The 13,962-nt window shown below is 43.3% G+C and overlaps 1 protein-coding gene across 2 annotated transcripts in view; it reads right to left on the bottom strand.

The window, feature by feature from the left end:
• The window catches only part of PRKAR1B (protein kinase cAMP-dependent type I regulatory subunit beta), a 91,986-nt gene extending 78,570 nt beyond the window's left edge, over positions 1-13,416 (bottom strand). Inside the window, exons 1-3 of one of the 2 annotated variants that reach the window (XM_029957897.1) lie at positions 13,248-13,416; positions 12,210-12,413; positions 2,761-2,931 (exon numbers count right to left, since the gene is read on the bottom strand). In XM_029957897.1, the coding sequence (XP_029813757.1) occupies positions 2,761-2,931; positions 12,210-12,386 (348 nt within the window). In that variant the 5' untranslated portion in view covers positions 12,387-12,413; positions 13,248-13,416. The remainder of the gene's footprint in view (positions 1-2,760; positions 2,932-12,209; positions 12,414-13,247) is intronic. The other variant, XM_029957898.1, reaches the window with a different exon arrangement.
• Between the last annotated feature and the right edge of the window lie 546 nt (positions 13,417-13,962).

Here is a 13,962-nt window from a genome sequence, read left to right as displayed (position 1 = left end):
CTAAGGAAAACATATTTCATATTGGGTCCCCCCCCCAACAATATCAGAAGCAACCTATTTCTAAAATTAGGGAATTAGCAACATTTCTTTAGGTAAAAGGTAAAAGTGATGTAGAATCAGTTCTCACAAAGAATTATCTATATTTATTTCACGGGGAAATACTGTACTGTGAAGATCTGAAGTTAAACTCTGGCTTTAGACATCATTTGTATTGACTGCTGTAGTCATTAGACTACTGAAATTAAGTCTAGAGGAGTATATATGTATAAACTGCATGGTTGTATCAGAGTGATATGTAATCTAATTTATCTAAAAGCTTAAATTCCTCAGTGTTAAACAAGCATTTGGCCATTATCTTATTCTTGGTTTTTACCCTATCAAATGAACATTGGATTGAATTGCAGTCCTGAACTCTTGCTCTATTAAGAAAGAATATCCAAGCTGTTCAGCTTACTGCTGATGAGCCAAAATGGTAGATAATCAAATCACTAAGACATTCAACTCCAACCTTTCTGGCTGATTCTGAAATACCACAGACTAGCCTTTCTCAGTGTAAATTTGCAGCAATGAAAGCCACAAGGCTTTGTGGGTCTGTTGGGGCAGGGACACAGAAAACAGGGGAGAGATTCTTGAGATGTAACCAGGCATCTGACCAAAATCCAGCGCTGGGAAGAATCACCCAACCGTTTCTTACATCACTCTTCCAAGTAATACTGAATCTTCTCTTCAAGCTGATAACTCTCTTTAGAGCAAGATTCCTGTTCTATTAGTTGTTTATTATGTCATGCCAGATGTGTTGACAAATACTGCTTTCTCTAGTTCAGGAATGAAGCAACAAAATAACCCTCCGCAGGGATCTTCCTCAGTGCTCCCCAGAATGGAGCCATGCCATGTGCTTGCTCAAACCACAAAGTTAAATCTCTTTTGATTTGCTCTCCAGCAACTTAACTCACTGCCTTGCCTTTAGCACTACTCATTCCATAGCTCACCATCCCTTCAGGGGAACATTCAAATTGGCTTATGACCCAGATGTGTTTCTATCCAACACCTGAATTCAAGTCAGAGGTTAGTCCTGACTACTATCTAAAATTCCATCTGTTTCCAATAGTCTAACACAACCTTTGCCTTGCTTTTTACCCCTTAAGATTTCACAATTTGTCCTTTCAGTGTCTACCTTTATTTCTGTATTCTGGAAATCTCTGTTAAAAACACACATCCATAGGATTCACCATGGGATTCATTTGCTTATGGCAGAAGACAAAGCACTGACACAAACTCTTCCAATGCTAGTTCCATACTCCTTGCAGCATCTGTGGTTTTACAAGAAATTGTCCCCTAAATTATTATTATTTAAGCTCAGTCAGTTCCTAGGATATTAAAATCATAATAACCTTAATCACAGAACATGATTTGTATTGCTGCTTCTGGTTCTTGCCTATCCTTGCTACTGTCTGGACTTAATGGCATCATAGTCGAAAAATTAGGAAAACAAAGTTAACTTCAGGTTCCACTATAAACATAACAGAATTACTCAGAGGGTAGGGAGGAATATTTCTTTTGATTTTCAGAAGAGTCAGATGGAACCCATAATAAGCTCAAACAAACATGATCTCTTCATGGAGGTTTTGTAGGGGGGGTATTGTGAACTGTGGAGAAAGAAGTGTTTGGAAGTGGCTTTTGAAGTATCATGCAAGTTTTTTAACAGTGCAGGGCATTAATAGCTTGACCACAGTGCAGTTAAAATTTACTGTATACATGCAAGAATTATTTAACTGCCACAGGAATACTCCTCCATACTTGTTTTAAGGATGACTGGCTCTCCTAATTCTTTGTTTCTTGGGACAGAAGTGCCCAGAGCAGCCAGTGAACTTGTATCATAAGTGGATGACAAAAGCACATCTGACTGCAAAGGCAAAAAGTATTCTGCCAAGAAACAGTGACTGACAAAATGTATTCCCATAAAGAAAAAGCTCTTTGAGTTAAAGCTACTCCAGGCGTGCACAAAAGCACATTAGTAGCATCTGTCAACCTTATGAAATATATTTTGAGCCTGGTTCCCTAAACAAACATGACATATGCTATTGTAACATCTCTCTTTTAATAACCTTTGAAAGCTTTAGACAGCTTCAAACTATTTTGCAGAGTTATTAAGAGATCTCAAAGCTACGACATAGCTAGATACTTTTGTGAAAAAGGCAGTTAAAAAAAACAGAAGCCCAAATTAGAGCTCCTAGTGAAGAAATTACCTCATTTGGGATTGGCATCCCTTCAAAGACAACGGTCACATAAAATTGCCCAAGTATGGTCAACAGATTTCCAAAATCTGGTTAGGTGGTAGCCAATCAGCGTGGAGAGCCACACTGAGGAAACCTAAATGACTTAGGTTAGAAGAAAACTTGAGGTAGAATTGCGTTCGTTTGGGGTTTTTTTTTTTGGGGGGGGGGAAGCCAAACTCAGAAGATGCTGAGGTCAGTGATTATCAAGGAAACAGTTGAGAAATACTGACGCTGTTAGATGGGGAAACAGATGAGCAGCACATCTCAAAAAGGAAGGAACAGAAAATGCTGAAGCCCCACTGATGGTGAAAGCACTTAGTCAAGGATGCAGCAAAAGAACTTGAGTGTGAAGATGGTCAAGCCATGCCCATGATGGAGTGAGAACACACCCTACAGGCTGACCCATGAGTCCAAATTATGAGCAAAATCTGAGCCACTGAACTGTGCTGTACCTCTCAGAACCAGAGAGATGGTGACACATTACCTTTCTGACGTAAGAAACAGCATCTTCCTCAGTGTACACTTCTGCACTGACCCCCCCTCTCCTGCGCCGGGCTTTGACCACTGGGTTGGGAGGAGGAGGGGAAATCTCATCGTCATGAGAATCAGACTGGGAACTGGATTTCTGCCGAGCCAGTATTTGTTTGCATTCCTCCTGCAAGGCAAAAAGAGACAATAAAACATCTCTTACCCATGTAGCTCCCTTGTTGGATATACTCAGTTCACTCTTCTTTTATGACTGTCAGCAAGCCCTTCACTCCTACGTTTGGATGACTGTCAATTTACACATGCTGGAGGAAAATGAAAAATTCCATGTGAGCAGCATTAACTACAGTGTGTGTACAGGTATCATCACTCCAGTACTTGACCTGTTCAACTCTTTCTTACACATAATGGAAACCAATGTATATAAACTGCAAGCATATTTTTGCAGCTACTCCTGGCTGAGAAAGCAAACCAACAAGCCTCTTTTGCTTACTCTCCAACAGCACAGCTGTTATTTTCTCAGTTGGCTTGTACATATCTTTGTCTCTTGTACAGATAACATATCAGAAGTCACACCCCAATATATTAGATAGGTTTCTTCATCTTGGTCTGCTTTGCAAGCTTACTATCACCAGAAACAACAAAGATGCTCCCTACTCCAGAATTTCTGCCATATAACAGATTTACAATCAATGGGGTTACTTCCAAGCAAATAAGATCCAAGGTAGGCTCCAGAGGGCTATGAAAAATGATGGCTGGCCTAGCACCAGTTGGCCAATAGGAAGGTTATTCTCCAAATTTCATGCTCATGGAACGGGCAATAAAATAGGAAGGGGAATCCCTGTAGAGAAAGTAACAAGAGCAGGAAACAGTATAGAAAACCTCCAAAAAAGGACATCAGAGTTGCAAGACTTTGTCAATTCATATGCTGCATTTGACTTCTAAAGAAGTGAGACAAACAAGATTACCCATAATTATAGTATTTTCCCAGAGCCCCATGTTCTACCCCTCAGCTTCCTGGGATTCGAGGGAAAGGAGTAAAATTCCCTTTGCATCTGTCAGCCAAAAGGAACAGGGGCCTGTGTGCTCAGACCCAGCCCACCTTCTCACCCCCTGGTGCCCCCTCAGCCTGACATCCTGTCCACAGCACACCACAACAAACTGCCTTCACTACTTCATCAGTGCCTTTTTGGCTGGTTCATTCAAGTCTTGGCTGATCCTCCCTAAAGTCAGAGGAGAACTGGAGCTGGGATGGACCATATGTTCTGTTCTCAGCTTGTCTGATGCAGGAAAGTAAAGGGCACATGAAGGAGACACACAAGCACTGTAAGAAGGCTCTCTGGTGCAGCAGCAGCCCAGTATTTTATTTGCTGTCATCTCCTACATAGCTGTGGGCAAAACCCACACCCTGATAGCCTCAGTGTTATGTTGATTGATGTACAAGTATCCACTTATCATCCAATGGCTCCCTGAGCAACTCCAACGCTGCTCAGACAATTCAGATCAGCAGCATTGCAGGCTACCCAAAAGAAAACACAGCAATGCTGAGCTCCCTGTACACCCCATGAACCAACATTCCTTCGACAGGGTGCCAGAACCTGGCCCCCATCTCACACAGCTAATTTCCAGTGAGACTTTCCAGTCAGAGCTAAGATATGGAGTCGATGGAGGAGGGAGCATCTGGGAGCACCAGCACTAGACAAGTGGCAGATTATCAACACAGCCAGTTGGTCTCACTGACAGAGGAAATGAGTTATCAGTAACTCATCAGGTATGACACCAGAAAACTGGCACAAGCTCACAATTTTTAAGCTTGCAAGAAAAACAGATGATTAATATATGTTTTGCCATTGATGTTTACAAATGTCTGACAAATCCAGACATGCCACTTGTCTTTTCTGGTCTTATTCCACTTTCTTTCCTGACCATCACTTACATTGTCCCTCTCCTTAACCTAAGGAGCCTTTGACACCAGCCTTTGATGCACTATTTCTACTTGAATTAAACAACTGAACAGTATTTCCCATGCTGACTGACTCAAAGTAACAAGTCACACATTCTTGTTTTGAATAAGAGACTACTGAAATATTTAGGAGACAAGCTCAGAGATAAAAGGTAAAGGGCTGGCTAAAGCTCTGACTTTTCAAGATCCTGACCTGCCTCAAAAAGCACCAAGTTCTCTCTGAGATCAGTTGAGGTTTTTTAAATTGGGATTATAACATAACTCCCAGACCATAACACAATTGAGTTAAGTGCTGTAACCAGAAAAAAAAAAAAAAAACCACAGGAAAAAAACTTACCTTCCTGTGTATTAAATCCTTACTGAAACTTTTTCATTTTACATTCAAATTTCAAATAGCAGCACTAGATATGTAAAAAATGACTCATCTAGATTTTTCCTATCATGTAAGAACTGCAGGTCCTACTTAAACATTCTATTAACTTCTTCCCTACACCTCTCTGACTGTCTCTCCTTAACTACAATCAGGCACTTGTAGAAACACAAATATTTCAAAAACAAACGTGTGCTATATATTATCATTGTATTTCATTTATCTCATGACTCAAAATGAAAGTTACGAGTGAAGAATTTCAAATAACATTGCTGACTGTTAACATTTTCTTTATGTTAAATGAACAAAATCAAATGCACCTTAGTCATAGGCTTAACTGAAAGGTAATGAAGACCTTTCTGAACAGTAGCAGCTGAAAGTACACTAAAAGGTTAAGTACAACAAGAGGGCAGCCAGTTAACTAATGGTATGCAGCACTCACATAGTTCTTTTTATACACAGTATATTTACTCAGAGAGAAGGGTAGTAGTTTGCCCCATTTGAATATCAAACACACACTTCCTTTTCAGTACACATTGCATAAAAGGCACTTCCAAGGAATTAATAAATAATACCTCCTCTGCCCCAGCACAGATTTATACACAAAAGAAAGCTCAGTGAGATAAAATTAATACTACAAAGCATGCTTTTAAACTTAAATACTTTTAGAAGCCCAAAAAGATATTAAAGGATTATAAAAGTGAGTTACTGTGTGATTCATTTCAAAAGGAAGTCTCTTCACTACAAACTCCTTTTACATAAACAGCAGACAGTTGACTGGCTGGCTTTTCCATACGTCGCTATTTGGAGTCTAGGTGGGATCCCCACTCCTGAACTAAAGCGTGCCTTTTGGAAATAAAAGTATGTGCTCTGTCCTGGGTTAAGCTTTCAGAGAGCCATCTTCCATATATCCTGGGGAAAAACTGCACAGATGCAGCCAATATTTTAAAGGAGGAATCAACTGTGTGAAGAAGAGTTCTTCGAACACGGATCTTCAGACGCGGCTCGATGTGAATCCCTGTGTGGAACTCAATTTCAAGTAAACACCTCATCATCTTTTGTTGTCATGACAACAAGTGATAGCTCCCTCTCTCTCTCTTGTGATGGCACTGATAACTCACAACCACATTGCCCAATTATGTCCACCTTAAAATGAGAAAGCACATGGAAGACACAACTGCAAGACAGAGTAATTGCCTTTGACCAAGTCTCTCTGAGCATCTTGTTCCCTTCACAGCAGTGCCTTCCCTGGCCTCAGTGGAGAAGCTCCTGACTTGTAGGGTCTGATCCAGACTGTGGTCCAGTGCCATTCTGGGTGACCTTGCTCAGATTTTGGCTGCAGCTGAGGACACAAGTATCATGCTGTCCTGTGTCACATCTGTCAGCCCCACTGGACATGTCATATATTTTAGGGAGCCTTAAGTGGCAGTAGGGGACCAGGTGTGCACCACTGACTGAAGCCCCCAGTGTCACTGCCACAGTCCAACACACCCCAAACCTATAAACCAGTGCTGCTGTGTGGCAATAACTGTATTTCATATATCTGTAATCTAATCCCACTTCTGTTCAAACCATGTCACCAGTGACCAAAAACCTAGCTACAGCTGTGAAAAGTCTTTCCTAAATGACTTTTTTTTCCCCCCTCAAGCGCACTCATAAAGTTTTCTGACTGACAGACATGGATTATCCACAGAAGATGTGCAGGATGTGCAGTTCATGCACAGGTAACTAATCTCTCTTTGCACTGGAACTGACCCAGAGGAAATGCTCTCAATCCAGGAAGGTTTCTAACACCCACCCACCACTCCTGGAGACTGACATGATGATTTATAGCAACCAATAAAGGCCAAAGGCAAAGCATTTCGCTTTGCTGGAAGCACAGGACTGACTGATGCCATCACTGAAAGCAGGAGAAATTTTGGAGGTCTTAATGTCCTTTCCAGTCTTATCTTTGCCACAATGGACAATCTGTATGATCATTCAGCCTTGTCATCAGAGATTATTCACACAATCCCAACTATTTTTCCACTGTCTTCCCCACAGGATGTGCTGCCTTTTCCTCTACAGCATCTCTAAGAAATATCTTTAACATCCACTCCTCCCACTAATGTGTTTACCCACTCCATAGTTATCCACCACTTTGATTACTATTACTATATCCTCTGTGGCCTCTCTTCATCTCAGCTCATTCGTAATTTCACATCTAGACAAAATTCTTCTGCCAAAAATCCACCTACTCTATGACACTCACACTGCATCACTGACCTTCTGCAGACCCTTTACTGGCATCCTTTTACCTCCTGCAATTTGTTAACACTTCTCGTCTTTCCCCCTCCCCAGTGTCTCCAGTATCTCAACCCATCACCACCTCTTCCCTACTTTCTTACCCTCATCTCACAGTAAAGTAAGAGAGGTCACGTTCCAAAACACAGCCCCTGTTTTTGATACCTCTCACACTGCCTGGGGCTGACTACAGTAATCACAGAGGTCCCACCTGAGCCAATTTTCATCCAGCTCTTCCCAGTACTGATATCAGAGGAGAAGAGGAGCAGAGGCTGCCCAAGCCTGCTCAGAAACACAGTCACACAGTGCTCCCAGCACTGTGCTTCCTCAGTGTCTCAGGTAGCTCAGGTACATTCCCTCACGCTTTACCCTCATTTCTGACCACTGAGCAGATACCACCCAAAGCTTGCTTTGCAAGCTTTGAAAGACACAGAAGTATTTGTGTTATTAGTCTTCGAAACTGCTTAGTTAATGCATTTTTTTTATATAGTTTTTCCTCCACAGGATTTTCCTTCCAATCCATAACCTCTCCCCAGCCTACCTGAAAGGAATGAGTTATACTTAGCATCATCACCTGTACTTATAAGAGCGAATTTTATTGGCTTGGACAGGTTCTGGTGGAAATTACTGACTGAAAAATTTCCTCTTGGGACAAAATGTAAACACTGAGAGAGAACGCTGTCGCAGAAGAAACGCCTAATGCTCAAATTTTGGTGCTCGAATGCCTTTGGTTCTGAAACTCTTTACGATAAATAAATACCGTGTATTTTACTAACTTTGTGGTTTACTGCACCCTTTCTTTTCGATGCCAGGTCACAGCAAACCTGTCACTCAAGCGCCAGGCTGCAGTACCGGCTGACGCCGCCAGGAGGAGCTACGTGGGGCAGGGCAATTTATTCAATGACAGATGGTTCGGTCCAGGTTTTCCCAAAATTCCCTTTCCAGTGGTACCTTAAGACACGCAGCATCCATAAAAACTGCCAATCCACCGCAATCCAAGACAATAATTTTATTAGAGCAAGATAGTATTTCCTGTATGTACTGAGGGCGACAGAGGGGATTTGGATAGAGCTCAGGTCCAGAAGGTACCAGCAAAGCCTGGCTCAGCCAGCACAGCCACTGCTCTGAAATACACTGCGGTGCAAAATGGCTTCAGCAAAGCACTCAGCAATGCCTAAACATATCCTGCAGGTTCCTGCTGCCTCCCCTTGTTTTGTGCCATTTTCTTCATTAGTTCTACTCTTTATTCTAAATTTTTTTTTCCTTCTGAACAGTCAAGCTTAGCCTGGCAAGACAACTCCACCTTTGATCATATAATCATGGCACTAAACAGCCTGACAACAATTAAAGTTTTGCAGTCTCAATATGGCTGAAAATATAAAGCTTTGCCTGTAACTTCTTAGTAATTAACTTTTTCTACATAAAGTAAGAACCAGAGACAAAATATGGTTTCCTTGTTTTTTCTGCTATACCTTCTTTAGTCCTCAAGTAAACAGGACCTAATAACAGCTATTTAAATAATGCCACAATTTCTTAGCTAACATCTATTCCCACACTCTAAAAGAGCCAACTAATGCCCCAAAGGGAAGGGCTTTCCTCACCCCATCCACCAACATGAAATTCTATACAGTCACAGGGGAACATAAAACAAATAATTTAAAGGAAACATGACAGTTTTTAAAATCTCAAGTATCTAAACTGTTTTCAATTTTTTTCTGTGCTCAAGGGCATGTTACAGATTTTTACAAAGTAGCTGTTAATGTGATCAGAGTAGATGTCATCTTGAAGTCTGTAGGTCACAACATATGAAAACAGACTTGCAAACTTCAGTATATAGAAATATAGGCTGATTCCAAGCAATTACTGGCATCTTAAGACAAGCAGGTCCTGACAGTATTAAGTGAACTGAAAAATATCTATTAAAGTTCTCCTACAACTATTTTCAGAGTTTTCATGGTTTTTTAATATTTTACTTGATACAGATAAGCTGCAAATTTAGAAAGGCATCGGGCATTTCTTTCTAACCTGGGCACTCTTCCAGCTGAAAGTGATGACCATGAAATCAAACATCAAACCTCAATCTCCAGCACTTTATTCCTAAGTATTTGTTCACATTCTCACTCTCAGGCCATGTCCATACTGTGAAATAAAAGGGGCCCAGCCATGGGCCTGAGCACCAGCCCAAGACAGTCCACATCCCACAGCCATCAGATCATTCCCTGGTTCTGTTCTCAGCTGCTCCTACCAACTCCTGCCAAAACAAACCTGCTCCTAGACCTGTTAGACCTAAGAATTATGTTTGGGGCCAGTCAGTGCCGTGGGGTCAGGGGTTAGTCCCTGACCCATTCTAATTTAGCAGCACAGATGTGGGCTGAAGGCAATGGACTCAACTCTGATGTCATCAGAAGTGAGGTGAAAAGCATTTATAATCCAGTCTGATCTTGAATATCACAATAAATCTTGCTTTTATGAGCTGATTTTTTGAGATTTTGCTAAGAATTAGCAAAATGAAATACACTTTTTTTTTTAAATTCACCTCTGAGGTAGCTCCAGTATATTGCTGTGGATCAAGCTCTTCATATTTTCCATGAGTTCCTTTTTTAACCACTCGAAAAATATCCTACACTTCATCTCCAAAGTGCCCACATGATTTTTTGACAGATAAACTGTTATTCTACTGCTCTCTTCAGTGGAACGCGTTGTCTGTTTTAATGAGTTTGGAAAAAAAGCCCAAAATACCACACTTGGGTGGAAAAATGCATGACTTTGTTTAGAAAATCATGCTTAAACCCAAAGATTTTCATTCCTCTCCCTGCACAGGATCAAAACTAAAGGAGCTAATAGCAGATTTGCCATATTGGTATTGCTCACTTATATACAAAAATCTAATTAACAACTGCTAAATTAACAATTCCATTATGATTCTTCAAACTAGCTGCATATGACAAGTGTATAAAAACAGGATAAAACTCACTGAAAGAATTTCTCTATCTTTACAAGCCTTCCTTCAACTGGTATTATGCAACCAACCAAGTCAAAATATTATTCTGCAGCAGAAAATGCTCCACAGTGCAATTCATCCCAAGAAAGCCCTCAGAGATGGTTGGACAAGGAAGTCAAACTGTTGCAGGAACAAGAATTACAGTTCAGGAAACCTCCAGGAGCAGCCTAAAGCCTTCAGGCTCAGCAGGCTTAGCCCCCCAGGCTGCTCTAGAGAGGCAGTGCCAGGATTGTTTCCTCCCACAGTAACTGTGATATTCTCTGCATTTGATGCCTTGAGACTGGTTGTTTCTAAATCATCTCCTTCCATTTTGAGACAAGTGATATCCATCAGCTTCTGTGTTTGCATCCTGATTGATGTCCTACAGCGTTCTGGTACCCGCTGTTCTTTGGGAAATAATAGGAGATTAAATGAAAAAATATAGAATTTCTCAATGGTAGGAACTGCCTTCCTGCTTCAATTCTATGTACTGTGTCTAGATCAGTGAAGCCAAACTCCCCTAGTACAATTCCTCTAGCTATGAAGCATATTCCAAAATACTACAGCATATTTTAACTCCTTTTTTTTTTCAAAGATGGTGCTTATCCTTCTTTTCTGGAAGTCCAAAACTGCACTCATTATGATGGATAAGAACTCATAACACAATAAAGTAAATTCAACAGTTTTGACTCTCTCGAAATGGGTCTTGGTTGTCAGAATTTTAGAATATGCAGAATTAAGAGATTGCTTCTTTTTAATAATAAGCATTAGAATTAAAAACCATCTTGTACTTCCTACCCCTCTCTGATGTCACAGGCATTCTTACTGGGCTGCCACCACAATGGGTTCTTTTAAAACTGCATGAATTTGGCATATACTCACCTATACAGAAATGTGTCTGAAAAGCAGACAGTGAGATGTTTAAAATGCTTTACATCACTGGTAATATACCAGCTTTATGTATTAGTCACTGTTTATTATTGTTCTTACTCTATCCTTATAAAATTCTGCCTCTTGAAGGAAGAAACTACATAAAACTTATCTCTTAAGCCTACAAACTTTAGATGTTTCCTTCAAAAAAAAGCAAATAATCCTCTTCTTAAACTAAGTATATGAATAAATTCTCTGGCAGGCTGAGGACTTGTACAGCCAACAACTTGCCCTGTGCTCCCATTTATTTCTGGATGAATCTCATCCCCAGGGAAAAGCTGTGCTCACAGAACATGCTCTTCCTGCAAAGACTCCCATAGGCTTTAGTAAGAATTTGTCTGGGAATGTTCTAAAATGTTTCCCCCTCTACGGTGCTTAAGAAGACAGTCACAGTAAGTGAGGTCTCTCTGAATGCATCCCTTGTCAGAGAATCCTGGGATAAGTACTGCAGGTGGGAGAGAGCAGTGAAATTAAATAGCAAACTGTTTTAATGATTTTCAAAACTGGCTGGTTCCCTGATTTTGTTCAGTTTTAGAGGAAGGGAAAATCGCATCACCTGGCACTGGAATAAACAGGGCACAACATGTTTTGTGCCCACAGGAAGGTTCTTCCCACAGATGAAGGTTCAGGATACCACATATCACAACACAAAGTATGATCATAACAATTTGGGTCATTTTTAACAAGTGCAGTTTGATGAGGAATTATAATATTGCACAGAAAATTCTAAACAACAGCCAATATTACATTAGACATCAGCAAATGAAGGGTTGGGTTTCTTTTCTTCTAACAGTCTACTTTTTCACAGTTTCATGATAATTGAAAATTTGAAAGAAGAAGTGTACCAAAATATTGGAAACTCTTTAAACAATCTTTTCCAGTTTAAAATGGAAAATGGAAAGCCACCTGAAAATCACTGACCTTTTCTAATTTTTCAAAGTGTTCTCTGAGGAACTTCATGGGTCGGTCTGGCTTTGCTATGCAAAGGTTTACAATGCACTCTTTTAAAATCTGTTGGATGTTGTGTTTCTGAACATAGAGTTCACATCCCTTCAGGCTCTCATCTTCTTCCACATTGCAGGAAGCAGCAGCAGCCATCTTCAGGCTTGTAAACAGAAAACAGACCTAGGTAAGAAAATGGTGCAAGAAAGAGATAAGAGACAGTTCCCAAATTCTTTGTCAGAGAGATCTGAAGGAGCAAAGACATTTTTAACATTGCCTGATGCCTATTCAAGAGCAATTGAATCTGAACGTTTTAATGTTCTAGGGTTGTATGTGGAAACGCTGAAGTGTGTCATCTTTGTAAGATCAACATCCCAGTAAGTACAAAAACAGGATTTTAACTCCTAAACAGGGATCAGTCTCCGAGGGAAAAAAAATCCAGTGCAATTAACCCTAGGAGGCCAGGAGTTTCAAAGACAGCTGTTAAATGATGGCGTTAAGCCTTGGTTTCTATCCCCATGGGAACTGGCAGCAGAAGCCCAGCTTTCCCAGACAGAGGGATTCTCGGTCAATCTCAGCATCTCCCCCTTTCCCAGCGAGCGACCCTTCCCGGCCCCGGGGGAGCTGGGGAGGAGCGGGCAGAGCCCCCCAAAAAGGGAATTGAGCCCCCCAAAGGGAAGTGAACCCCCCAAGAGGAAGTTTGGTGACCGGGGGGAGAACAACCCCAAACCCCTCTTTATTTCCACCAGCGCGGATATGACCGCTCTGTTACGAGCCCAAAACCTCGAGGGCAGCTTTACCGCGGCCCCAGCGCCCCTGCCCGGGCTGGTGTGTCCCGGACGCCGGGGCGTCGGCTGGCGGGCTGTGCGGGGCTGTTGCGGGCAGGGCGCGGGAAGCGCTCCGGCCCGCCGGGCGGTCCCCGCGGCAAGCGCATCCCCCGCGCCCGGCGGGGCGGAACCGGCCGCCCCTGCCCTGCCCCGCCCGCCGGGCCCCGGGAGCGCAGGGGCCGGTAAATACCTGGTGTCCGGAGCCGGCGGAGCGGCGGCGCCTCCTCTGTCCTTCCCGGCGCTGGAGGCGGAGGAAGGGGCTCCCGCCGGTATCCGCAGCCTGCAGCCGCCGCTCCCCGCTCCTCCCGCCCGCCCGGGGCGCGGGGCGCCGCGGGGACCTCCTCCGCTCCGCACAAAGGCCTCCGCCGCCGCCGCCGCTCGCCCGCAGGAAGTGCCGCCCGCCGTCACTCACGGCGCGGGCGCGGCTTCGCCACCGCCTCCGCCGAGAGGCGGCACGGACCGCACGACCCGCTCTTGCACCGCCTCGGAACCGCACCGACCCTGTTCTTGTCACCGCACCGACCCGCTCGACCCGTTCTCCCACCGCTCCGGACCGCACCCCCGCTCTGCACCGCACCGACCCGCTCCGACCCGTTCTGCACCGCTCCGGACCGCACCGACCCGCTTCGCCCCGCACCGCTCCGACCCCTCTGTACCGACCGTCTCTGCACCGCTCCGCTCCGCACTGACCCGTTCTGCACCGCTCCGAACGGGCACACAGTGGGCATGGCAGGGCCTGGCCTGGCTGCCTGAGGCCAGACTGGCCAGGGAGGTGTCCCCGGCCATGAAGTTCAGGCTGGCCAGGATGGACAATGGCCTGGCCAGGAATGATGGGCCTGGCCACCAAGGACAGCCTGTATGTGAAAGGTGGCCTGTCCATGGTGGACAGCTTGGCCACGAAGAAC

The sequence above is a fragment of the Manacus vitellinus genome, unplaced genomic scaffold, assembly GCF_001715985.3.
Source record: "Manacus vitellinus isolate BGI_N305 unplaced genomic scaffold, ASM171598v3 scaffold_12_pilon, whole genome shotgun sequence".
NCBI lineage: Eukaryota > Metazoa > Chordata > Aves > Passeriformes > Pipridae > Manacus > Manacus vitellinus.
The sequence above is the reverse complement of the archived record's forward strand: the minus strand, read 5'-3'. Positions and strand labels throughout refer to the sequence as shown.